Raw genomic sequence first — 26,836 nt, forward strand, 5'->3', positions numbered from 1 at the left:
AAGAAATTATGTCATCCCAAGGAAGTCGTAGAATCCCCTAGGAAAAATCAGTCAAAATTTAACAAAGAAATTCAGAATCAGGACATGTGTAGAGAGAAACAGGCTTCCAATAAAAATGTAAATAATTTTATAACAGGGTTTTTTGCTTTGATTATTTAATGCCTTAGTGATAGAAAAGGGATCTTGTTTCTGCCAGGACATCTTCTGCTTTAAGCCCTCAGAAGCGTTTTCAGGATCCTCCCCCGGCAGGTCCGTGCTGTCAGACTTGTGCCACTGGAAACAACCCTTGTGGAAATATCACTCTGCTGTATCACATTCCCAGTGTTTGGAAGTGCCACAGGTGATGTCACCCTGCAGGCATGAATCGGTGTCAAGCTCCAGGCTTATTCCTTTTTGTGGAAGAGGCTTGGTGCATTCTCATTGCTGGGTTCAGGCATGACTTGGATCTTCTGGTTCTTGAGGGCAGCTTCCCTCATCTTGTAATACATGAACTCATTCTGCTGGAACATGCGCAGCTCCATCTCCGTCTGCACACGCATGACCTGAGGGACACAGCAGGTTACAGCCCTGTGACACAGGGGACCTCCAAGCAGGTGAATCAAACACTGCCAGTATCGGGCACTGTCCCCAGGGGATGTCCTAGGCCATGCAGTGACTGAGGCACCTTGCCCTCTGTGTCCCACCAGCAGCACCAAAGCTGACTGGACACAGAAACTCTGCTCCTTTTTCATTTGCCTGTGTACTGAAGAAGGCATCAGCCTTTCCCACATCCCAATTTTCCACAGGCTACTGGGAAGCCTCATGCCCCCAAAATAGATGCAGGGCCTAGAAGTGATGCTGTGCAGAGCCAGGAAATGAGTGCACTTCCCATCCACACCCTGGGCCTGGCCCTTGGGGTGGCCCATCACCGGGTGGGAATCACCTCAAGTGGGAGAAGAGGGTGGCTCGGTCCCACAGTTGCACCCTTTATAGCCCAGGATTCATCAGCAGCAGTTATTCCTAGTGCTGCATTATAGCAGAGGATCAGAAGAGATTCTAGGATATATTTTTACACCTGTGTGTTTATTTAACCCTTTGTTTAGGAGCACAGATAGGAGCATGTGCAATAGATCCATTATGTTCTTCCTAAAATGTAAAGAGTAAACACAGAAATGGAGGTGCTCTGTCTCATCCTTTGCTACATATATGGAAACAATTAACAGGTTGGCTTTAGGTAGCAGATATTAATGTTTCTGAAGATATAAAAGTGCACCAATAAAGGTTATAGCTCTGCTATATGGGGACTAAGACATCAATAAAGGATTTCATCTGATATCCTATAATATTTTGGGGGTAATACAGGAGAATGCTATAAAGCAAACAGGTCACATGAAGTGAATTAGGGGACTAAAGAATTACAGATCCCCAGCTGCAATTGTAAATAATTCCTCACATCTGAGCAGATGTAATTGCCTGAGATCTCCACTCTTGACTCTAAGCTGGGAAATCCATCTATCAGTCATCTGAGGAAAAATACACTGCTGCTGAGAACGAGTGGGAAGTGGTAAATAAAGAAGAATGGACACCAATAAAGAAAATCAGATGGTAAACTGGGGACATCCACTACATGTAATTTGATATGTCATCCATCCCAGAGCAATGAAATCAGCCTTATTGGAAGAATGGGGGGGACTCTGTCTTTTGGCATAGCAATTTCAAGGAAGATTCAGGGACTCTGCTGCAATTTCTCATACATGTTCTGGTGCAGAATAAAAGCTGTTTTTCAGGGATGAAACTTTCCAATAAGAAAGGACATGCATGTATGTAACATAATCTAGATAAAACCACAGCACTAGTAAGAAGCAATCAGCACTTAATACATCTCTCAGCTCTTATGAGTGGTTGTTTCTACACCCTGACTGTAATCTTTCCCAGATGGAGAGCAGAGACAAGACAAGAGATGACACCTACCTCCAGGTCTTTGGTAATTGGGTGGGAAGGTCCGTGGGTTATCAGGAGAATGGCATAGGCTTTACAAATCAAGCCATGGCCAGCTTCAATGAGGCCAGCGTGCCAGTGAGTCACTCCTGCCCGCATCACGGCCATCCCCAGCTGCGCGTTGTTGGGATGGTAAATTTTTCTGGAAAAACATTGGGTCATTTTAGTTCAGGAGAAATCTGGGTTCCCAAAAGTGTCACTGACATGATACGCTTGCCAAAGAGCAGATTGTTTACTCAGTTAAGAGCCTGTTGCAGCCAGTGCCCCCGAAATGTGCCCTTCTTAGAAAGGGGCAAGGACACATTACTCAAGGACAGAGCTTTATGGGGACACGAGTTGTGAAAGATGGGATGTGAACTGGGAAAGTTCAACACCTGGCTTGGAGAGAGCCAAGCTCTGTCATCTCATGCCAAGATAACATTGTCAGTATTTTGGTACAAACAGAACAGAGATCTGACCCTTCAGCCCAGCTGGCACCAGCTCAACACACTTAGTGGGGTAACAATGCAACCAGCAGCAGTTTCTCATTCAAAATGGGAAGAGAAACAGGTGGTTCCAGAAACTCCAGAAATGTTCATCTCACCCTCTCCAGATGCATCTCTTCATCTGGGAGTTTTCTGTGGCTAAGGTGGGATAAATGAAACCTCTCCTCTGCATCCAGCTTTAAAAGCTGAAGCAGAGTTAGAAGCTGCTTGGACTTAGCTGAAAACCTGCCTTCAAGGGCTACTTTGGAATTCTGAATTGGCACTTAAAGCAAGAAAGGAGTCTACCAAGGTCCTCACCATGATCTGAAAAATTGAGGAACACAGAGGGGAAGGAATTTTCTCTCAGTCAATTAGCTCAGTGCCAGGGCTGGGACATGAAGTTGCTTGTTAGGCCTGCAAACCAGGGAGGTGACTCTGTCACCCCACTGCAAAGGAACAAAACATAACAGGTCTTTTGGGGTAGAAATGACCAAAAATACAAGTAATGAGTATGAGATGCCCTCAGCTGGAGAGTGACTGAGATGATGAATTAGGTTTTTCTCTCTTCTCTACAGTTTCCATTATTTTTCTTTCTTTCCTTTTTTTCCCCTCCTTCTGTTAAGTACTCATCAATCATGTCATAAAACCTCAGTAATAATAAAGCACATAATTTTTAATGTGAGGCTTACCCTGGATCTATGTAAACTAAACCTGAATTTCTTTATTCTCACTAAGCTTTTACCACGGGACAATATAATTAGCCAAGACAAAATCCATGTACTATTCAGGAGGGAGGGGTTATCTTGAGTGACAGCCATTTGACATGGTTTCTCTTTGATCCCTCTTTCCTGCAAGGTGCAGGGAACAGACTATCTCCTGCAGTCACAGCCCTTTTGTCCTGCACCCAGGCACTGTGTCTTGCTATCAGGCCAGCCATGAGATGCTTCTGAGAAAAACAAAAAGGCCCTTGGAAGATGTTCCTAAACCATTTGCCAGTTCCAGTTTAGTGAATCAAGGTGTTTGGGAGCCTGTGTGCATTTAAGAAGGGATCTCTCTCTCTCTCTCTGGTGGTACAAAAAGGTCCCATATGAATTTCACCACCACTGCCCTGATGGGAGCAGACTAAGAAAATTATTCCTGTATCACACTGCTTAACATGGCATGAGCACAGAGAGCTGCCAAAAGTAGGGAACAGACGCACAGGTAGCCATCCACCATCCTCTTGGCATAGTCAGCTGCTTCCTCAAACATCTGGAGGTAGGAGAGCACCTCGGAGGCAATGCTGAGGATTCTCAGCAGGTAGATGTTCGTGTCCCCCAGCACAGGCTCCTGTTTCTTCAGGCAGTCACGGCACAGCTTCACAACCTGAGTGTGGAGCAAGCAGGGAGAGAAAGGGTAAGTCCAAGCACCTTTGAGCCTGAAGCTGCCACACCAAGACCCTGTGGTTTGCACAGTCCACACCAGCCCCAGAGGCTGAGCTAGCCTCTGTGAAGGTTGGGGAAGAGAGGGTGTGCTTTGATTTGTTAAGAAACACCAGCCTAGGAAAATGATTTGCACTCACAGCTTTCTCTCCCAGGGTTACACTCATAAAACTGGTGAGGAAAAAGTGATGTCTACTGCTCAGGAGAAGAAGGACTCTGGGAGGCTGGGTATTGTCAGATACCAAGTGCCCATGGGGCTCCTATACCCCAGTGCCATCCACCCAGCCTCCTGAAAATATTCAATGCAAGGAATATTCCTAATGACCCCTTGGGGCTGGAGACACAGAGCTCCACTGTTCCATGCCTGACCTAGCCATGAGTCAGTGTCCAGATTTCTTTCTGTTCTAGGGGGCTTCAGCCTTTTCCCAAAGTCATTTAAAACCCAGAGGTCATTACTGGAGAACTCTCTGAGGAGAATAATTAAATATTTCCTGTGTGAGCAAAAGAGCAAGAAGAAAGGGAATTACTTGAGCTCTTTCACCTGTTGCCCTTGTAGCTTGGGCTCCAAGGTGGGACATGGTTCACCCAAAACACACACCTATCCTCAGCACCCAAAAAATGAGCAACATAAGGCACTGAAGAGATCAACACAAAACCCCCTGATGGTCTTGTTCCACTCCCAAACCCACTGTCCTTCTTGTGAGGCTGCCTGGCAGAGCTGGCTTGTTACCCCTGTCCTGTAACTCATCAGTTTCACCCAGGAGCCAGGGTTCAACACCTGTGTCAGTGAGAGGTGCTGGAAGCCACCTGACTCTCCTTGCATTGTCACTACAGAAGAAGTTGGTCTGGGATGCCTTAGACACAGTTGTGCTTTACAGTTGTTTTATCCATAGATCATGAATTTAGAGGGGGTCAAGGCCTCCTTTCCTGGGCACTGTGTGTGCAGAAAGAGAGCAGAAGTACCAGGACTCACCTCATGGTAATTTCCCTCCATGCGGGCCTTGTTGATCTTCTCCAGCGTGTCCTTGGAGAGCTGGATCACCTCCTTCACCGTGTCTGCAGAGGGCTGGGAACAACAGCAGGAAAACCAATGAGGAAAATGCACTGCCTCACACATGCCAAAATATATTGGCTGAAAGAATGCTTGGTCCAAGTCAGCTTAGTGGGATGCTTCCCACATCACCACTTCCTACTGCTGTTTGGAGACACCAGTGTGCCCCTCAGACTTGCTCAAGGCTGAAATGAGCTGCAGTGGTCCCAGTTCCAGGTCAAAAGGTGAAGTTCCTGCTGACTTCAGTGGGAGTGTTGCCCATCAGGGTAGTGGTCATGTGCCTCTGCCATGCATGACTAGGTTCCTCAACTCTCCCTGCCACTTCTCCCCTCTGGAAAAGGGACAGAATTCACCCTGCAGCTGAGAGGTCTCATGAGATACCCAAGAGGCTGTGAAAGCCCCCAGCTGGTGAGTATCAGGTGCTCTTAGTGCAGCTGCTAGATAGAAATGAGACTCTTGAATGAGAGATTGGTGGAATAGGAGAGATCCCTGAATTTTACCTACCCTGAGAAATGCTGTCATTAGTTCTAAATAACCGTTCTTCCTTTATATAACATGGTATCTGATACATGAAATATAACGTGATATCCAGCACAACCATTCATGTTCTGCTTCTCTGAGTCCTTCAAATTTACATTTTCTAACTATTCTAGCTATCATCACCTTCCTTTTCATAAATGAGGAAATCTGAAATCAGCCCACAGTCACGTGACTCTGGGAGTTTTTGGGAAGAGCCTGGTCTGGAGACACACAGCAGAGCCAGCAGCCAGGAAGGACCTCTGGGTGTAGATTAAAAGCAGAGTCCCAACATTGCAATGAAGGATGCAAAGATTGGGAGTCAGGACTGTAGGACTGTCCTATTGTCTTTTTTCCACACCTGGTCGATCAGACTTTTGAGGAACTGAAATTCATCTAGTTGGGAAATCCTCTTCAAAGTTTAGTACTGAAGGAAAACCCAGTTTTCAGATCTATTTACCCCTATCTCTTTATGGATACTTTTGTGTTATGATTTATTGTTCTCTAGTCTTATGCTGAAGCTATTGTAGCTAATCAGATTTGGGCAGCTGAGCAGCACACAGGGTGTCCTGGGGCACAGAGCACATCCAAAGGCAATGTTAACATCAATGCAAATCACATTGCTGTGCTGTCTGACTCAAGGCTCCCAGAATAGGGACCTTAAATAGCATTTCCACAGTGGCTCTAATAAAAATCCTCCCTTGCCTTTACTAGACTTCTAAGTCAGTTGCCACTATAAACAATGGGAACTTTGCTACTCTTTGGAAGGGGTGAAGGGCTGGAGGTTGGAGCAGCTGTTGAGGATGGAAGCTGTCGATCTCCCATGTATTCCTGGCGCTTTTTCCACGCAGCTGTGAGCGCTGCTGCTCCCAGGCAAGCGTGCCTGAGCTCAGGAAATGCAACACAGCCAGCGTGTTCTGTGGGTGAGGTCAGCCTGGATACTTATTGTCTGTGGATGGGGTGTATTTTTAATAGCTGAAATCGTGCACCTTGCACACACTTCAGACTGTGGAGGACATTCCCCCAGAAGTGCATGTTTTCCTGCTGTGTGCTGTGCAGCACCTCTAATACTCACAAAAAGGGGATGGTGCATGTCTAGTGGAAAGTATCCCTGCTCATGGTGGGGCAGATGGAATGAGATGTTCTGCAAGGTCCCTTCCAAGCCAAAGCATTCTGTGATTCACGGTCTCACTGTTCAGTCGAGGCTTGATAGCAGGTGTTGAAAGAGGAATGAGATTTTTTTAACGTTGCCTACCGCTGAATGTGTTCAAAAATACTCCTGCAGAAAGCCAGATAAAAATCCTTCTGCATCAGAGAACTGAGCTCTGGGACAGCTTTGTATTATAAGTGGAGAAGTACAGTAGTCAGGATTAGCTGTAAGATGAAGCTTGACAATTTAAAATGGGGTTATATAGCAGGGTCTTTCGCACCAGAGAAGAACTTGACCCAGCAAGGAAAGGATCTCCTCTAGTCCCATCTCCTGTCTCCCATAAGGGAGTGCCCTTATATCAGCTCTGCACTATTCCTCTAAACCTTTCTGAAGGGGAGATTTACCCTCTGCAATATCCAGCCTTTCCTGGCTGCCCTTTCTCTGAAAGAGTTCCAGGACAGAGCTTGGATTCCTGGCACCTCCTGAGAGGGAGGCTCAGAGTTTTGTGCTCCTTCCCAGGAAGCTGCATCTCACTGGGCCTCTCCTGGTGGCACTGCTTCTGTGAGGTCACATTTCCTCATCCCAACTTTTCTGTTTTGTCTCCCTCTTGCTCCACATCATCCCCAGAGCTGAACTGTCTGATTCATGGGGTGACTGCTCAACAGTGCAGGTCAATGACTTGATGACACACTTACTGCTCTGCTTGCTTTGCCTTCCCTTACAGACTTTATAAGACTTGCAGGAGTAGAAACCCCCAAGCTAACACTGCCAGAGAGCACAAAACCTATGAGCAATTGTATCCTTGGGCAAAGGAACTAAAAAGAAACTCTTAAAGCTGCCAGCACACTCATAAACTGGAGCTGCTGACCAAGCAACACATCCCACTGCCAACAGCATGACACAGCCTTATACCCTTCTACTTGATGCCTTGTGAGACCTCCAAGGAAAAGAAAGATTACTTAAAAATGAGCAGTTAAAAATGTTAATTCTCAGTCACTCTGCCTGCAACAAGCAAGCAATAATGTCAAGTGATGGTGCAAACTCCTTGTGACAGGCCTTTGCAAAGAGGAAGTTCAGGCTTCCCACATCCCTGGAGCCAGTGTGATGGTACAAACCATGGAGCACTCGTTAGTCCTGTCACCATGGATCACCTGCAACACATTTCTCTTCTGTGCTCAAAATGTAGATTCCCTTGCAGTTTTTCAGAAAAAAAAAAAAAAAAAATACAACCACAATCTAAATGCCAGCATTTTTCTCAGCTCTGGAATAATTTTCCAATATTTTTGCGTTCTGTCTATTGATGGACTTTTAGGTTAAAGTCAACTTCTTAAATTAAAAACTGTACTTATCTTGCATAATTAGGATTAAGCTGGCCTTGCATGGTGGGCTTGAATTGGTGTTGTGTCCAATCAAGGTTCAGTTCTGTTCTTATTTTTTTGCATGGGTATTAGTCATACTTTTGCCAAAATCTGACTGTTCCTATTGAGTGTCCCTGTGCTGAGAAACCACAGTCCTAGAGACCCACAGATGCCTTGGTAGAGGAGGTGCAGCCACCACTGGGTTTGGACACTGCAGGACAAACCATACCTTGCTTTCCCCTGCCTTCACTGCCAGCATCAGGTCATCCTTGAGCTGTTTCTTGCAGTGCTCACAGGTGCAGTCAAAGTAATATTGCTTCTTCAGCTGCTTCCGCCGCTCCTCGCTCAGGCTGAGGAAATCCACGTAGGAAACAGTCAGCTCATCCCCCGGAGAAATCTTGTTCAGGGCCCGCAGCTCGATCCTGAGGGCAGAGGAGATGGGATGTGCATTTGGAGAAGCAGCAGAAGCACAAGTGCAGGCTCAGAGCCATCAGGGACAAATCCTGCCTGCCCTGCCTTGCAGAGGTGAGCCCTCGCCCTAAGGCACTGCTTTAACTCCTCAGGGAGGCAGGGCAGAGGTGATTCACTCTGGTTAACTGAATACAGAGCAAGAACACAGCCACACCAGTTTTTCCTGCCCCTCTACAAGTCCTTGGCAGGGATATGTGAAGGTCTGAGCTATGAAGAGGTTATGGCTCCATTACTTTATCCATATGGGGGTTGGACCTACTCATTAGCTTTTAGTTTGTTGCAGGAGATCTCACCAGAAGAAAAAAACATTGAGATCAGAAGTACACACCAAAATGCTGAGTTTGGATTTTGGGTCTTTTTTTAAGAACTGCTTTGCATGCTACCCACACACCCCTGGCTATACTCCCAGATCCCGAGCTCTGCTGCCTTTGGTATCATTTTCACTTTGAAAAGTTAAGACAAATTCCCTCTGGGTGCTACATAAGAGATGCCCTCACCCTATTCATGTATTTCCACATAAAAGCTGAGAAATTATTATCTGGAGAGAGTCTATTTTTAAATAGCTCATTTGAATAATTACCACAATTCAATTGCCAATCTCTGTTACCGAAATCCATGGCAAGCCCCTGATGATGGGATTTGGAAAGCCAGACTTTTGTACCTGCTTTTCCCTGCAAAAGGTCTTAAAAAATGTAGAGATTCAAAACTATTTTCCTTGCTGTTTCACTATACATAGTGAATCTCTCAGCAGTAGGGGCTAAATGGGCACAACTGGCTAAAGAATTTGGCCAGAATGGGGAAAAAAAATCCATCAAATGCCAACTGTGAGGTGGTTCTTTTGTATCAGCCTCCTCTCCCAACTCCTGGTGAGCTCAACAGTGTGTTTAATGTACATGTCTGCCCTGAGATGGAGCTGGGGGGGACCTGCTGGCTCCCCCCTGAACATGAGGTGCTCTAGGTGGAACCCAACAAAAGCCTCACTAAAGGCAGAGGTGGCAGAGCACTCACAGGTATCACCAGGTGCTTTAAAAGTAAGCATTCTGGGGAGGGCATTATTTTGTGTGATCATGTTTTTGCAAAGGGATTTTAATTCTCCTGTAATTTCCTTCTAATTCTCTTGGAATTCCTGTCACAGGCTCTCAGTACCAAGGGCGTAGCTCTGAGTCTTCCAGCTCTGGTAAAGCTGCTGTCAAAATTCTTCTCCAAGGCTGGTCTTGATCTTCTCTGGGTGTTGCCATATCAGCAACATATTTCATACAAAATTTATCACCAAACATGCCACTGTCATGAAGGGCAGCTATTAGTTATGTCACAACCACAGGAAAATGCCAGACAAAGGTGCAACCAGCTACTCCAGGAGAAAAAGTGCACAAAAAGGAGAAATTCCCATCTGAAAAGTTTACACATATAAACATTCCTCTTCACACTTCACAGGATCCTCATTAAGGCGAGTCATGCAACCAAAGAAGCAAAATCAAGCCTCTGACTTTCATGATGCCCCTGATAGCCCAAGCACCGTAGGGGTATTTTAAGCAGCCATCCCTTGTGTGGAGGGGATTGATAGCCTTTGGGGTAAGCCAGGAAACACATGGCATATTTTAAATACTGTAGTTAAAGAGACACTGTCAGCCAGGAGCACACCACTGAGCTTGTCATGGGCTCTTTCCCCAGTGTCTGCCATGAGCAGCAGGGACCCTGATAGCTGCATGCACAGGCACAGCAAGTGCCTGATAGCTCAAAACTCAAATTGCCCCAAATAGCAACTCTAATCAGAAGTGAAACTCTTTTCCTCCTTTTTTTATGGCCCTATCTATAATGTACTGAGTAAGATTCAGTGGTGAAGAAGTGGTGAATACTTCAGATGTATTTCACATCTTCTTTGAGGAAAATGCATGCCTGCTTGAAATTAAATTTTAAAGACTACAGTGTCCCCTTAAGAACACTGACTATAATATACCAAATGTCATGAGTTAAGCAAAGACTTTTTTTTTTTTTGCACATAATTTTGTGATTTATTTAGTTTGGATCAGGTAACAGTGGCATCATTAAAAGGTGGAACATTAATCATGGATTACAACAAAAAGGAACTGAAACCTACATCTCATGGTACTGCTACTGTAGGTGACACATTCCTCGGGCACAGTTTGTTGCAGGAGGAACATGGAGTATTTAGTATGTCAGTTACACAGTCATTTCTCATCTCCTAATATGCAAGGTTTTATTTTGGGCTGTACAAGATTAGCAAGACCTTGTTCTGACTTTCATGCTCTTGCCATGGTCAGGGGAGGAGAAATGAGAAGTAGAGAAGGAAATACTGACAGGGAGGAAGCCAAGGGAGAGGGTGGGAAGGCAGAGAGGGAATTCACCCTGGGGAAGACAGTCACAGTATTACCACTATCATTTTAATTTACTACAAAATGCAGAGTTAAGTGAGGTTTGGGTTTAGTGGGGCTTTACACAGGGGAAGAGGAGAAGTTTAGAAAACAGGAAAAGTGGAAGTTGGAATAAACAGAGGGAGCCCAGTGGGGTCTTTGCATCTTTTCCATTAAACACAGGGCATGAGGGGTACAGGGTAATGGAGGAGAATGATGCTTTCAAGACCGACCCACCTCATCTGTGTGTGGAACATTGATCTTACAGCCTCATGACTGAAAGACAAAACAAACATCTGCAGTTTACACATGTACAAGTACAACAACAAAAAAAATGGGTACATGGCATAGCACTGGACACTGTACTGACAGGAGACAAGGGGGTTCCCTGTGCCTGGCACTGCATGAGAGCTTCCCTTTTGATGTGCAGCTGTCAAACTGTCATCATCTATCACTGGGCCATAGAGAATTTGGTGGAGAACTGCCCTGGCACTGTGATTTTAGGAGTGGTCTAGGTCAGGGAATGTGCAAAACCTGCTCCTGACATTTGGCAGGAACAAGGAGACTGGATCTCCTGCTCAGAAAGGTCTCCACTGACATCAGCAGTTGTGCTCTCTAGAACACAGCTTGAAATGGAAATCAGACTGGGATATCAGCCACAATTTACCTGGCCAATAACCAGATGGTCAAGTTTAAAGTCAGTAACCAGATACATGTGGGAGCTTTGACAAACTGCCAGGCAAATAAATGCCATTCCTGTACTTACCCAGAAAGTCAGGGCTGTTATCACTGCTGGTTACCTCCTCCAGTGCTGGGAGCTGTTTGGAGGGGCTCTTCCATCAGCCCACTATGGATCCAATCCAGGAAAACTGGATATCAGAGTACAGACTCCAACCTGACTTTGGATCAGACCCTATTTCCCACCAAGGTAATCATCCTAATGCAGTTTTGTTCTCTCTTGGCTCATTTACCAGCTGCTTAGTAAATGTTGGTGTAGTTTTACCAGGGAAAACCAGCAGTGATAATTGGAGTGTTAGTTAAAAAAGGAGAGGCTGGGGGGAAGAGGGGTGGTTGAATTACAGCACTAAAGTTTAGTGAAGACAGGTAGCTGTGAAATAGTAGCAGAAAGATCCGAAGAAATCCTGTGGCTGTGCAGTTTTTGGCATGCAATTTCTCACAGTTAATGTTTTGCACATGCTGCAAGTTTCTGAATCAACAGCAGTTTATACCTGTCATGGCTTGGAAACTGGGAAGGGCAAAGCATCCCTCCTGTGAGCTATCTCCACTCCCAGATCTGGCAAAACATCCCTGCATTTCCCAATGAATCTTTTCCCATCTCACTCGTCCTGCAGAGGTTTTCTTACAGGACTTGGGTGGGAATAGGGAATGCCCAGAGACTGAGAGCATCCTGTACTCTCAGGTGACTCTGCTTGCAGATAGCAATCACAACTGGCACTAAGATCCCGTTGCTAAAGAGTTAATCAGTGATTAATTGAGATGGCACACTCTCACTGAACCAGAGTTGTGTTAGGAATGGTTATAAACACACCAGCAGATGGTGATACACAGCTGATTGCAAGCTTCAGTTAGGAGAAATTCTTGGACTGTGGACTTGGGATAATCCTTAATAATTTCCTAAGTGGAATTACTCCTTAACTATATATAAATGAGGCTTCAATATAAGGGGTGAGTTAAACAGCTATTTACTACTTTAGCTACCTGTTTGAGTCTAGTTACATAAGAAATCTGGGAAAGGTTCTTTGCTGGTTGCTGGATTTGGGGTCAAGTCTTATGTATTTGTTAGTGCATCAGATGACAATTTTTTAAACAACAAGGAGATAAACCAATTTGTCTTTAGCAAGAAAATACTGTTTAGGGATTTTTTCTGAGTTAGATAGGAAATAATGAGTAGGTTTTCTGGGGCAGAGAGCTGACACTGGGAGGTGGCAGAGCCTGCTGAGTTGGCTGTTAGGATGCATCCCTGCCACACCAAAGGAACAAAATCCACTCACTTGCCATTGTTGAAGACGACAGTGCAGTTGGGCCAGCAGTCGTGGTTGGCCTGGCAGAGGTTGGGGAAGATTCCCACTCCAACAGCCTGCAGTCCTCTTTGGTCACTGAGGGTAAAGCCATTGCAGCTGATCTAGTCCCAAAACACAGGCAGGAAGAAGTGTTAAAGGAGAAAAAGCTGAAATGCTCCAGTCAGGATAAAACACCAGAAGAGAAGCAATGCAGGACTCATGCAGAGGGACCAGGGCAGAGCTGAGTCAATGTTACAGAATGTTTGCTATCAGTGTTCACTTGGGATGCCTAAGATAAACTTGGTTTGGCCATGAACTGGTTTCCTTATATTTGGTTCCTGAAAATAATTCAGAAAAAGATCAGAGGAAAATTATTTTGAGGCAATTCAAGCAGAAAGCAAAGTTCACACTCGTGAAAACAGCTATCAGTTAGAAATTAACCTGCCGTTTTCAATCTGGTCATATTTTTTGGGTTTCCCTCAAAGCTCATAAAAACCAGCTGCTACTCTTTGCTGTGAATTTTCAGAATGACTACTTTTGCATGGCATATATTCCAAGAATGAATTATTTCACTTTTATAGATGATACACTATTATCACACATGAACAGAACAGTTTTTAGTCACAAACACAAATAATGGAAATATCTGCAAAGAGAAAATACGACAGGATAAACCAAAGGAACTCATTAACTCAGCTACTGGTTATTTTGCCCTGTTGATAGTTTTATTTCCTTTGTGCACTGATTCTGTAGTTTTTCTGTACTTCCTTGCTTCTCCACAGACAAGCTGTGCTGGTCTCTAGCACAAAGGGTCTCCCTATGTCCAGTGGACTGGATTTTCTTTGTGGTGTGGCTACCAAAGCATGCTGTGTCCTCTCCCTGTACTGGGAGAGGCAAAGGTCACTGGCAGAGGGGTGAGCAGAGCCTGTGTCTCCTCTTGGCAGTGTTGGGAGCTGAGAGGGTAGTGTAGGGATGCCCAGCACTGGGAGCAGAGCAGCTCAGCCTAAACTGGAAGTTCCCTCTCAGTTACACTGAGAACAAAAAATTTATATTTAACAACTTAGTAGGGGATATTATTAAATGTATTTCCATTTTTTACTGATTTTATTATATATATATATGTTACGTCAATGTAAAAAATCTAATGCACACAATATTAATAGACATTAATGTATCTGCTAAAACAGATCTGTTATATTCAAATATATTCTAGGTGTATTTACTAAAAACATATTTTCTCAGCTCTCCCAGGTGCAGAGAGATGCCCAGTGGGACTTGTGATGAAAATGCAGCACCTATGATTGAACAAACCACTTGTCTGCACATCTAGACAGACAAAATATTTCAGCCCTTGCCCTTGCCCTGCCTCAATTCCCCAGTGTCAGTGCAGAGGAGAGGCAGTGGGATGAAGTCAGCCATCCTCTAACCAGGCCAGCTGGAGAGTTTCTCCCCAAAGCTGGCATTACAAACCTCCCCCATCTGCACTCCCACCCCTCTGACATACCACCCCGAATATGTGGGAGATGAACTGCATCCCAAACTGCTGGCAGTGGGGTGGCCAGAACTCCAGGAAACTTTCCACATCAGTGCGCAGCTCCTTCTTCTCCTCCTCGCCGAAGCTGTCCACGTGGTTCTGCAGCTCGTCGATGGACACCAGGCAGCCCTCGGACAGCCCACTGCCCTCCCTCTCGATCTTCCAGAGGATGCGAGCAGCCAGCCTGGCCGGGGACAGCCACAGGTGTCACAGCACAAGGAGAGAACAAAGAGCCATCAAAATTCATCTCCTGGGGGGGAAATGGTGTGTGGGCAGACTGACTGAGACAGGCTCAGATGGGTGATGGATGGTCACCATCCCCAGCCTCCTGAAGGTGAGGGAGATGCAGGGTTTTGTCCCAGCACCTCTGTTCTCATCTGGAGAAGTGATACAGGCCCCCAGCCCTCCAAAGCTGCTCCCATTTCCTTGAGGATTCCTCTCATTTTTTTATGGTGGAGCCAGAATGTGAAGACAAATTCATGTATCCTATAGGCAAATTGGGGAAGAATCCATCTCCTCTTTCACTTTCCCACCTACTCCCCAGTTTCCCACACCTCCTAAACCATCCAGGGTGTGTTTGCCTCACTACATTCAGAGTTTTTAGGACCCACCAAAAAAACCCAAACAGGAACACATCTCTTGCATCACTGATGCTCCTCCACATACCTTCCTTATCTCAGGGATGCTCCAGGCCTATCCTAAACCTTCTCCCACCTCCACCTTGCCCAAATCAGACCACCCAGCTCTTCCTTGCCATGGGATGCTCTGTCCCCTCCCAGGTCACAGGGGCCAGCTCTCACCTGATGTTTTCGGTGGGTGCCTTGCCATGCCTCTTGATGGCAGAGCACTCGTTTTTGTGGTTGAGCCAGGCTGCTCTCTGGCAGGTCCTGTCGCAGTAAAAGGCGAACTTGCACTGCCCGCAGCGGTGCAGCCTCTCCTGCCGCTTGAAGCAGGTGTGGCAGATGACGTGTGTCAGGCTGCAAGGGCAGAAGGACACCTTGCATCAGTGAGGGCCAGCTCTGCCCAGTGAAGATCCTGCCTGCTTTGCACCCCTGGGCTCCCTGCAGCCGCAAAAATGAACCCCTCAAGATTTTTGGGGAGGATGGAGAAACACCCAGCTTGATCCCTGTGGTCTTGCCTGTTGCTGTAAGTTAAATGGTGAGGGAATAACTGGGACCCCTTCAAAAGGGGTACTTCATCTTTGGGGGATTCAAAACAGGATTTCCAAGAAGCATCCTACAATTGTATATATGTAACTATAACCACAGCCATGGGAGGATGCTGGTGAAGAAATCTGACCTCACATCCTCCCTCTGAGAATGTCTAGGGTCCCTGACTGAGGGGAAATCTCCCCCATATGCCCCTTCATTTATCCAGCTTTTGCTCCTAGAACTTAATTCACTGAGAAGGAGGGGGAGACACTTTGGTCTCCTGTCCAAAAAATTTTGGGACTTTCCCCTTGCTGCTAGAGAGGGCTTTTCACTGCCTCATTTGGTGTCTCCAGCTGTCTGCTTCTCCAGGCAACCACCCACTTTATCTGGGCCTCCAGCCAGGCTTGACAGTACAGGAGAATTTAAATTCCCATCACTCAGCCACTGCTGGTGCCAGAAGGGGGGTTCTGCTCACTGCAAAAAGCTCAGGGACCACAGAGGCTTCATGATCAAAAGAACATTTATAATTGTGCTCAGTGCAGAGTGGGGAAACTGAGGCAAGGGGAAATAAAAAAATTCTTGATGATCACATAAGGAGAATGTGCCACAAGCAGGAGTCAGATTCACAGCCCCAGAGAATCCAACCCAAAGATTGTCCTTCCTCTCTACTATACCTATATGTAGGTACACACATACATATGCATATTTATGTTTATATCTATATAGCAGTTCATTTAAAATGCATTTCTTTTCTCTGAAAATATTATCTGAGCTGCTGACATAATTTACCCTGTGCCTTGGCTCTTGCAGGATAAAGAGGGCTACTGATTTAAGAGCAGGATGACCCACGTCAGACAAAACCTTGTGCAAAAATGAGGTCTGGAAAATGAGGTTTAGGAAAGTGAGCAGTGCTGGGGGGAGCCCAATGCAAGGGAAGCACCTGGGATGGGGCAGAGGGAAACATGTCTGGGAAGGGGAGATGCAGCCAGCTCCACTGTGTCAAATGGAAGAGCTGAAAGCTGGTGAGAAATGTGAGGCTGTGCTCTGTCAGCTGTCAGGTCAGGGGGGCAGAGAGGTGCAAGAGAGATTACACTCCTTGTAAGGCAAAGCAGAGCCAGAGAGCTGATAAAACCCACATGGCTACGTCGTGCCAGGAAGCACAGGCAGATATCTCACATGGGGAATGGGGGTCTCTCCTGCCACCTGGGTGTTTTAAGGGCAGAAGAAGGCAAAAATAAAGTTTCCTTGTAGAGAGGAATGACAGGTTGGAAGGGAACATGGTGCAGAAAAATCCAAGTCCTACAATAGGTGCTTCTCTCCCCTCAGTTTTCTCCCTGAGAATAAAAAAATACTGAAATGCTAACTTCACATTTTGCTGTTTATTGCATGGGGTATCCAGATTTTCCAAGGCAAACCTGGCTGGCAGAATTTAACACCAGCTCTGGAAATCCCTGATTTCTGAGGAGATGCAGAAATGCACCAAAAAAGTTATACAAAACTTTCTGAGAAAGAAAAGGAAAAGCCCCTGTGGTATTGAAACTGCAGAGACAATTACTCACAGGTAATCTGACTGGCAAGTGTAAGAAATACTGCAGCTCTTACAAAACCATTATGGGATCCTCCGTGCCCCAAAACACTTTCAAAGAAGACTGGATTTATTGATATTGTGTGTTATCAGGACTCCAAAGGCCTGGGCTCAAGTCTTGGCACAATAAAAAAATCAGGAGCCACAAGTATTTGAGATCTATTCCATAAAACTTCAACTAACACTGCATAAACATCTGCAAGCACCTAAATCCCCTTGGCAGTTGTGCAAACTCCTGCTGTGTCAGAGGAGCTCAGAGCTGGATGCCCCAAAAGGGAATGACAAAGTGGGGCTCTCCCTTGGCTGGGTTCTGATTCCACCTGTCCTGGAGACACTCAGGACACCAAAGGCTTGCAGTGCTTCACAGCCTCCTCTCTCATCCCCTCTGCAATGTTAAGGTTCTCCAAGTGGAGCAGACTGAGATTAAATTTAAAGTCTCTAAGCCTGTGGAAATCATTGGTCTATAAAACCTTCCCTGTCTGGCCTAGAAAGTGTTTAACACAATCCAAAACTGTTCCAGGTATCCCAGATCTCCCCTGCAGGGCAGAGAGCAGCCCTGCAGTCAGGATGCTGCATGGCCAGGCAGCACTAAAAGCTCCTGGAGAGGACCCTGGGGAGGTGACTTCTGCTGTGGCACCTACCAAGGAACCCTGGAGGTTTGAACCCTCTGGGTCTTGCTGCCCCTTGCTACATCACAGGGACACCACCACTGGTTTCTGTTCAGTCTGTGCACACCACAAGCCTCTGGGGTGATCACTGCCCTCTTCCACACATAGTGAGAACTGGTTCTCACCCTGCCCAAAAGCAGGATCTTCAGTACAGTGATGCCTCCAGCCCATCACAAGCTTGCCAGGTCAGGGATTTAGGGCTGACTTAGAGGGCAGATGCCACTGACTGACTCTCTGAATGATTTCTGGGGAGCCTCAGGTTTCCTTGGCCTCCCACCCCAGCATCAACCGAGCTGAACTCTGAAGGGCTCACGTGCTCTGGTGTTTCTTAGGTGAGACACACAACTACAACTGATCCTGAGTTTAGCTACAGTGACAAAAACAGTGGTTTAACATGCCAGCCCACAAATGCAAGAGGTAACACAGCACTGACAACTAAACCATGGCTCCTGCATGCACAGCTTGCAGTGAAAGCACAAGAAACAAATAACTCTTGTCACTGCTTGGATTGGATTCAGACAGATTAAGGTTTGCTGGACCTGCCAGGGTTGAGCACTATCACAGAGGGCTGAACACCGTCACAGGAAATGTATTAACCTCATCTCTGAGACATGCACAGCCCAAACATCTGCCATCCAGCATATAAAATATCTCATTCACTGGCCTGGGAAAGCCAGGTGAGATGGCTTTAGTGCAAAGAACAGAGGAGGATTTAATTAAGTAGCTGACAGACACAGTGAGCAGCTCACAAACTGCTTAACTTGGGTCCATGCTATTCTGTACATCACAGATGATACACACATCTAAACCTAACCCACACCTAAATCCCATTTTTTATTGCTTGGCAGGGCATCTCTCTCCTCAGTCTGCCACACAGAACAGCATAAGAACAGTTTAAGATGTAGGTAAAGTCTCCTTGGTTTTCAAAGCAGAGGCTGTAACACTTCATTAAAGACAACAGCTTAAGAAAATGCACCTGCTACCTAAAGATGAATCATTAGCATAAGAATGGGTTTAAAAAGTCCTTTAAAAAGGACTTGGAGTTTAGTACTTTCATCTTTAAAATATCAGGGATGATATAGCCTATAGTTTTTCTGATTTGAGAGGAGGATTTATTTTAGACTAATTTTTGACTATTTTATTTTTAGTTTTTTATTACAAAATTTTCCAGCCCCTTCTTAGAGGTGTGGGTGAGGTTTTCTTTAAAAAGCTAGGTTTTCTCCCAGGTTTTAATTAAGCTTTTGAACAATTAGATAGTAATAAAATATAAAACCCCAGAATATTTTTTAAAAATGTGAATACAATCATATTAACTCTCAGTTTTTATCGGTGTCAGCTCAAAGAATTTCAGTCATGCTGTTATGGAAAATTTTGGATTTCTTATATCTCTAGGTCATCCTAACTACAATAACAGAGTTCCCCACATTTCATTGGAAAATGTTTTCAGCTTCTTTCATACATCAAAAAGACATGCAAAAATTGCATGATCTGAGTTTTTTATCAATTTGCAGATCACTCATCAAGCAGATCTTCAGGTGATCTTGGCTTTCCAGCACATGACACTGTTTTCTTTGACTACTGTCCCTCAAATCCCGCCAGTTAAAGAGAAAACCTTCTCTTGGAAAAGGCTGGCAGAGACATATGAGGCATCCCCTTGCTTATAGGAAATGTAAACTCTTACAGGCTTGAGAGCCAGCTGATGTGTCAGAGGAGAAGGTCACATACAGTACATTGAGCCCAGGCACTGGGAATGCCATCATCATCAAGGGGATGGAGGAAAGGAGACCTGGCATCTTTGAGGAGAAAGCAAAGAGGGAGGAAGGATTACAGAAAGCTTCAGTGAGTGGTTCAGTGCCTTTGTAAATTGAAAAATTACCCCAACAAAAGCAAAAAATCCCTTGAGAAGATTAATTTCCAGCTTTCTGCATCTATGTCAGGGCAAACAGGCCTGATGGTGTTTTCTGAGCAGTATTTCAGCTGATAACAGCAAGGCTGAATCAGAGACCAGGCTGTGTCTACACTTTATCCTGGAAATCACAGAGTTCTGCACCCCTTTTCCATCAGGATTCACCACTTCTTTAAGCAGCCTGCTCTCATTCAGGTAGGAATAGCAGGGTTGAGACAGGAGTCAATGCTAACTATACACTGTGTTAAGCAAATAAGTTATAGGATCATAAAATCAGAATGGTTTGGGTTGGAAGGGACCTTTAAAGGTCATCCAGCCCTAGTCCCACCCCCCTGCAATGAACAGGGTTAGCCTAGTGAGTCATACTCTGGCCCAAAAATCTGACTATGAGCTGGCTGGTGTTTATAGGAACCTCATTTTTCTTTGAGTTTTACATGCTTCTAGATGAAAAGTCTCTGGCACTGTTTAAGAAACTGCTGCTCAGATGACCATCATTGGGCTGAAGAGTAAAAGCCCTCACCACCCTAAATGACTTTAGGGGCTTTCAGGGTCCCTGTGACCTTCAGGGGATTCCAGGGTGGGATGCAGCCTGTAGATTCAGACACCTAAATGTGCTCATCTGTACCCCCAGTGTCTGAGTAGAGATTCCACCACTGCACTCAGCAGGGTCTGGAAAGCCATTCAGCTCAAAGGTGGATGTCTGTGTTCATGGCACCTGTAGAATTCTATTGATTATATCAGCATTTAGTGTTGGATTCACCTGTCTGCACACAGATGTCCAGTGTTAGGCTCTGCCTGATGATAGAGTTTTGTCAAAGAAAACATTTCTCCTTTTTCCTAGCAAAATAAAATCTCCACACTTCCTCAAACTCAGCCTCCTGCTTAAAGACAGACATCAATAAAGTGCAGTTGGGTGGCAGCCTCAGGTCCAAACTACTTCAACAGCTCCTCACATGTATCTGTCTGTCTACGTATCTGTCTCTATCTACACATAAAAGTCAGGTTGGAGTCTACTCTGATGGATTGGATCCACAGTGGGCTGATGGAAGAGCCCCTCCAAACAGCTCCCAGCACTGGAGGAGGTAACCAGCAGTGATAACAGCCCTGACTTTCTGGGTAAGTACAGGAATGGCATTTATTTGCCTGGCAGCTTGTCAAAGCTCCCACATGTAACTCGTTGCTGACTTTGAACTTGACCATCTGGTTATTGGCCAGGTAAATTGTGGCTGATATCCCAGTCTGATTTCCATTTCAAGCTGTGTTCTAGAGAGCACAATGGTGTTGTATCTCTGCAGAGCTGCTCCTACTAATCTCAAAAAAGCCTTTGCTTCTCCTGCACATCCTATGCAGCCATACAGAAGATGTGTGTGTGGCCTCTGCACTACAGCTGCCTTCCATATACCTTTCAGCAGCAAAATCAGGGGAAGGATATCAGGGTCTCAATACCCACAGCCTGGGAATAGACTTCCCAAAGGACTGAGTTCTTCAAAGAGCTGCAAAGGAAAGGCCAGCTCTGCACTCTAGTGCACCTGTGTGGTCTTTATGCACAAAGAAAGCTGAGATCTTTGGAAAATCTGATCACATATTTGGTAGGGCCTGAGACAAAAACTTAAACTCAAGTCATTCATTTTTGAGTCCTCTTTCCACAGTACACATACACAGTGCTTTCAGCAAGGCATGGGAGATACTGAATTGAATTAGGATGAGGGGCTCTGGATTCTGGGCTTCCCGTTTTTAATAGTGTAGACTCAACAGCAATTTTAGGACCTGTGTTTGTGGGCAAGGAAAAGCACATGCCTCTTCACTGGCTCTCCATCCATGCAGAGACAACAGCAGATCTTATAGGGTAAAACCAGCTGCTGTGGCCAGGTGTGGATTTATTCTTGCAGGAATAAAGAACATGAGGATGCAAACAACCCTTCTTTGACAGCAATCAATTTGATAGAGGTTGATGGACTGAACACCCTGGCACAGCAATAGAAGGTACCTTTAAAACCAAAGCCCTGGCTGTGTAAGAAAAGCATCAGGGTAATTTCTACAAGAAAAATGTGTGTTTCTATTATATATCTTATACCCAGCCAAGTTCTCTATATATATATTTTATATCCTGCCAAGCTCTAATCAACAAGCATTTAGTCTGTTTCAGAGATTTTGGGACTGTGTTTCACCACTGACCCATATTCAGTGCTTTGAGAGGAAAGGTGTCACAGGAGGGTAAGAATCCATTATTATTGCACAACAGTTGCAGAGAAGGGCTGTGTTTACCCTGACTTCTTGCCTCTTAACCTCTGGACCTGCCCTCTGGGAGCTAAACAAGCCCAGCTTGGGGAGGAAGGGAGGGAAGCTGGGAAACACACCTCTCCCCATCTGAGGTTTTCTGTTGGAAACCTCAGCCTAAGACACAGTCTAAGAGCAGATGCAGTGATAGCTTCTGCCCTTATCTCACATTACACAAGTGACATTTGATGGGCAGCTCTGCTCTATGCATGGTGCAATGTTTCACACAGAAGAAAAAATATTTTTAAGCCACCATCAAAAGTCAAAATGTTTTCAGTGGCTTAAAAAAAAAAAAAAGAAGCATTTATTAAGGCATATGAGAGAAATAATTGTCCATATACACTTCTGAAGCAAATCACCACAAAATTCCAGCTAGTGACACGAGTGAAACTGAAGTACAACTGAAGAGCTAAAAGGACACATCAAGGAGAAATGATTTTGTCACCAACTCCTGTAATTGAGCTCAGCATTAAGACTTCAAGAAATCAGCATTTTAAAGTGAAAAATTACATTTTGAATGTGATCTCTTACAATGACATATTAAAATAAAAACTAAAGGTGTCATTCCTGCTATGGCAAAGATTCATAACCATGTTCACTCACTGACAGTTAAAGAACAAAGAAACAGTGAATGAAAGACAGCCAAAAAAACTTATTTCTTCCTCTTCCCATTTAATATTCAATTCTCTGATACTGCCAGATCACACAGTGGCACTGCTCAGCTTCAGCTACAAGATGACCAGGGTTAATACAGCAGCACAACCTCTGCTTGTGCCCCAGACTTCGCCAATTTAAGAGACAAAACTCAGCTAAGCAGAGTTGCTCACGGCCCTGTTTAGGGTGGAGGGTATTTACTAAAATCACTGGCTGTTTGGGGCTAAAAATTCAGTCTCAAGACTCACCATGATGCCCTTGAAGAACACACACAACTTTCTTAAACACAGAATCAAACCTTCAGCTGCCATCTAAGTCCTCAGTTTAAAAATTTGGGCAACATTCTGTTCTCAGCATGTTATAAGGCTGAAGAAATTTCATTTGTGTCAGAGGCTTTAATTTAGATTTAGCTCAATGGAGGTCAACATAGAAATCTGTTCTTTGCATCTCCTAGGTTATTTAAGTGAACCTTCCACTGATTCAAAGGGCAGAAGTGGGCACCTACCAGCCACATCAGCAGCGCAGGTTGAGTGAATGTTGTGAATAAAACAAGCAGAAGAAAAGAAAAATGTCCTTGCACCAGAACTCAGAGTCTGGCTACATCAGTGTGAACATAAATTTAAAACCAGTCTCATGAAAGAGCAAAAGCAGACATTTGTCTCCAGTTAGCCCAGCCAGCTGTAAATATTAACTCTCTTTAACAGAAACAGTGTCACTCACTGATCCCCACCAGCTCCTAGTTCGAGGGCAGCGGGTGATGAAGCTGGAAGTGCAGCTGGGGATGGTACACGTGAGCAGAGCGCAATAGAACTCACTTTTATCATGTATTACCCATCAGAGACTTCAGCAAAGTCAGTCTGAGCTGCCTGTACCTGGATTGCCCTACCTCCTGCAGTTCTCTGCAGCGTGGTGTGGGGCTGCTTTTGTGAGGCACTGCATACATGCAACTTCCACTGCTTTTCTAAAAGGTGAGCACACCAAACACCTTGCAAGGTCACATCTCGGAAACTGCACCATCCTGAACGTGAAATAGCTGATCTGAGCTCTGGGAAGGACATTCATTATGAGCTGTGAATGTGTCTTTCCAGAAGTGCTTCTGACTTCCCTCTGATCCCTTCTCTGATGTCATCCAGGCACCGCCAAACTTTCCTACAGCCAGATGAAATTTTGCGGCGAGATTACTTTTGTTCCGAGTTTTACAAGTGCTTTTTCTCTTACCTGTCAAAAACCACGGCTGCGTAGGCTGGCTCTGCAAAGATGACATCCCCAGGCAAGAACTCCTTCTGGGCTTTCAAACCCCTGCCTTTGCCTTCAGTTGTGAACACTTCCACTGACTCCATTCCTCCTTTGGTCATCCCAGGGACCCCAAGGTTTGGCAGGTGGGTGTCTCAGAGCAAGCCAAAGCTGCTGTCACTCCTGTCAGCCTGGCCAGGCTTATAAAAGGAGGGTTGGTCTCCCCCCACCCCTGGGCACATGGATTGCCATAGGAGGGCGAGGGGTGGGAGCAGGAGAGGCAGGAGCCGGAGATCCTCTGCGCAATATCGCCGAGCTACGCGGGGATGGGACAGCGCTGGGAGTTCTGCTTCGTTAGGAAAACCCTCTCCAAAAGTGACGTTGGGAAATGTTTCTCCCAGCCACAAGAAGTTGTATATATTACAACTCGGCATAATTTATACTCTCCCATTGGAGAGAGAATGTATTCTCTTCGCAGGGTATTTTTAGCGACCACATGCTTCTGTCTCTCAGGAAGCAACAGCTGAGACAGTGGGATGGGGAGGGCTGGGATGCCTATTTCTGACCCCTGCACTGTCTGGTTTTTTCTGGAATTCAAACAAAGCTGCTTTATTTTTACCCTCAAAGAGATGGACAGCGTGTTTAGAGGCAGGGATAACAGAGAAGCATGTGCCTTGACATTCTCAGCATCCTGTCACCACCAGAAAGAGGAATTCACTTCCCAAAAGCCAGTGGCAGCGTGTGCACAGAGCAGTGTGGAAGGAGCTGGAAGGACACCAACAGTTCAGCACAGACTGCAAGAGCAAGCAGGACATCTCTTGGATGCACTAAACCTCTGAAACAGCACCTGAGAGCTCCAGTGCTCAGCTGTGGAAGAGAATCTGAGCCACCTGAGTGGAAAAGGAGGGTCCAGCATAGAGATTAAACTCGTGAGCAGCAAGGCCCTGGCTTTACTCTCTGCTCCAGCGCAAGGAAAGGCCCTCATTCAAAAGAGTGAACCTCATTGTGAAAACTGAACCCAGCCCCCATTGCCCTTCAGCATTTTTTTATCATTTAATAGCACTTTCACAGGGCTGGTTCCTGCTAATCTCACCATCCACCCCGAGGAAACCTGATGCTGTTTCCTCCTCCATCTCTAAGCCCTGTGCAGATAACAATGATTGCAAACCTCTTCCCACATCTCTGTGCTGCACAGAAACCTCTGCCAGAATAACAGTGAAAGTGAGATGCAGAGAAATGAAGAGGGTAAATCCTGTGCATCCTGTGGCAGCAAAATAGATCTTCTACATTTCCAAAGCAGTAGGAAGTATCACTGGGCTCTTCAAGACACAGAACTGCTCAGCACCTTCTGCTAAAAGCCCCTGGCAGTGCTCCTTGCCTGCAAATGAGGTCTGGTATCATAACAAATCCCTACCTCATAGCCTGCCCGCGGGTGCCAAGCACAAACAGTATCAATCCACAGCTCCATAAATTCAGGGTGATCTGGCTGTTCATGTGGTTATGAGCAGTATTCCCATAACAACCAGACACCTCCACTGCTCCTGAGGAGGGCCAGAGCCATCGGCACAAACCTCCCAGCTCATACTGTGCAGCCTAGAAGAGTCACTACAGACAATTAACTCCTCCAAGCAATTACAATTTTAGCTGCAATGCTCTCAGAATGCTCTGGTCTTATCTGTTATTCAGAGGTTATTCCCTTGGCTCTAGGCATCTTTTAGAAACTGCAAGAAGGCCTTTAGCACCTCAAAAATCAGTGCTGATTGGTTTTTTTCCTCCAAACTCACACAACTTGAAGCGTGGCTATATTGAACAGAGTCATTAATCACACCAAGCACTGTTTCTGGTTCCCAGATAACAAATAATAAATAGAATAGAATAGAATAGAATAGAATAGAATAGAATAGAATAGAATAGAATAGAATAGAATAGAATAGAATAGAATAGAATAGAATAGAATAGAATAGAATAGAATAATTACCACAGAGAATCTATCTTTTCAAAGTAGATGCTGGATATTAGAGATTCCTTCTTTTTCAATCTGTATTTAGAGCAGTGAACCTACTTTGAGCCCCTTGAAAAAAACATTGAATTTCAGAGCCAGCTGGAGAAGAGCACCAATTCTGGAGCATGGAGCAAGGCTGACCCCTCAGCAGGAGGTTATTCTGTGCTTTGGGTCGGGCTGGATTCTGGGCTGGAGGGGTGACTGGCTCCATCCTCCCAGCAGGAGAACTAACAGCACCCTCTGCTGCCCTCTAAAATTTATCCCAATTTTATCAAATTTAATGGCAGCAGCTTTGAACTGTTGTGAGCAGAGCTCAGACAAGTCATGAACTAGAGAGAAAAAAGGGAAAAAGCAGGAGGAAAAAATCCCTGTGCCAAGCAGGAGCTCCTCATCCTGCCACTGCAATCCATCTTTAACCATCCAGTGTGATCCCTCACAGCCTGAGGGGAGGCCCTGATATGGATGAAGCCCCTTTTTGGGGCAACAGCAGGGAAAACTGGGGGGAAATTACTCTGTTCATTCTCCTTGGGGTGGAAACAATGTGGTCTGAGGGGAATTTGGCCCTGAGGAAGGATGGGTTAATGGGGCCATGAAGGAAAGGGCATAGGTGTTAGACCTAGTATGAACTAGTATGAACAACTGATTATTAGGAAGGTATTAAGTAGCTACTAGGAGCTGTTATGCAGACATTAGGCAGTAACTATTATTTACTAGGCAGTTAGAAGGCAGTAATTAGTAATTCAATAATTGTTAGGAGATATTAGACAGCTACAAAGTCATTAGCAGCAATTGTTAGGCACCAAGATGTTACCAGCAGTGACCACACAGTTATTGCAATGTTGTTAGACTCTTCCTAGTAGTTACTGAGAGGTTCTTGTAGTTACCGAGCAGTTACTAGGGACTTACTAGCTCTAGTAGTTACTGGGAATTACTGGATAGGTGCTACTAGCTCTGAGGCAATTACAAGGCAGTTACTAAGTAATTACTAGCAGTCATTGAATGGCTTTGGTCAGTGGTTCATAAGC

At 45.3% G+C, this 26,836-nt stretch overlaps 1 protein-coding gene and 1 long non-coding RNA gene across 4 annotated transcripts; one reads left to right on the top strand and one right to left on the bottom strand.

The window, feature by feature from the left end:
- Positions 1-104: 104 nt before the first annotated feature.
- Positions 105-26,029, bottom strand: SMYD1 (SET and MYND domain containing 1). 2 transcript variants are annotated; one of them, XM_023925705.2, is made up of 10 exons: positions 23,795-26,029; positions 15,136-15,312; positions 14,306-14,519; positions 12,793-12,923; positions 11,018-11,056; positions 8,167-8,359; positions 4,836-4,928; positions 3,643-3,806; positions 1,951-2,119; positions 105-542 (listed from the first exon to the last, which is right to left on the bottom strand). In XM_023925705.2, the coding sequence occupies exons 1-10, from the start codon at positions 23,929-23,931 to the stop codon at positions 384-386; spliced, it is 1,476 nt and encodes a 491-aa protein (XP_023781473.1). In that variant the 5' UTR covers positions 23,932-26,029; the 3' UTR covers positions 105-383. The 2 variants fall into 2 exon arrangements, with proteins under 2 accessions (XP_023781473.1, XP_023781474.1); XM_023925706.2 differs by lacking the exon at positions 11,018-11,056 and having other exon boundaries at positions 23,795-24,342.
- Positions 11,458-17,223, top strand: LOC147652887 (uncharacterized). Of its 2 annotated transcripts, none has more exons than XR_015287499.1 (2): positions 11,458-11,708; positions 14,044-17,223. It is a non-coding gene; the product is annotated as an uncharacterized LOC147652887 (long non-coding RNA). The 2 variants fall into 2 exon arrangements; XR_015287498.1 differs by lacking the exon at positions 11,458-11,708 and adding an exon at positions 12,264-12,466.
- Positions 26,030-26,836: the final 807 nt, after the last annotated feature.

Source organism: Cyanistes caeruleus, chromosome 5 (genome assembly GCF_971803275.1).
Source record: "Cyanistes caeruleus chromosome 5, bCyaCae1.hap1.1, whole genome shotgun sequence".
NCBI classification, from domain to species: domain Eukaryota; kingdom Metazoa; phylum Chordata; class Aves; order Passeriformes; family Paridae; genus Cyanistes; species Cyanistes caeruleus.

What these genes read in the sequence shown, in the direction of transcription:
- SMYD1 (XM_023925705.2), bottom strand. Translation starts at nt 23,931, where the DNA reads ATGACCAAAGGAGGAATGGAGTCAGTGGAAGTGTTCACAACTGAAGGC. An exon ending in ATGTTCCACACACAGATGAG is followed by an intron (nt 8,360 to 11,017) that starts GTGGGTCGGTCT and finishes CTCTGCCCTCAG; the next exon opens with GATCGAGCTGCGGGCCCTGA. An exon ending in TGGAGGGAAATTACCATGAG is followed by an intron (nt 3,807 to 4,835) that starts GTGAGTCCTGGT and finishes CTCCACACTCAG; the next exon opens with GTTGTGAAGCTGTGCCGTGA.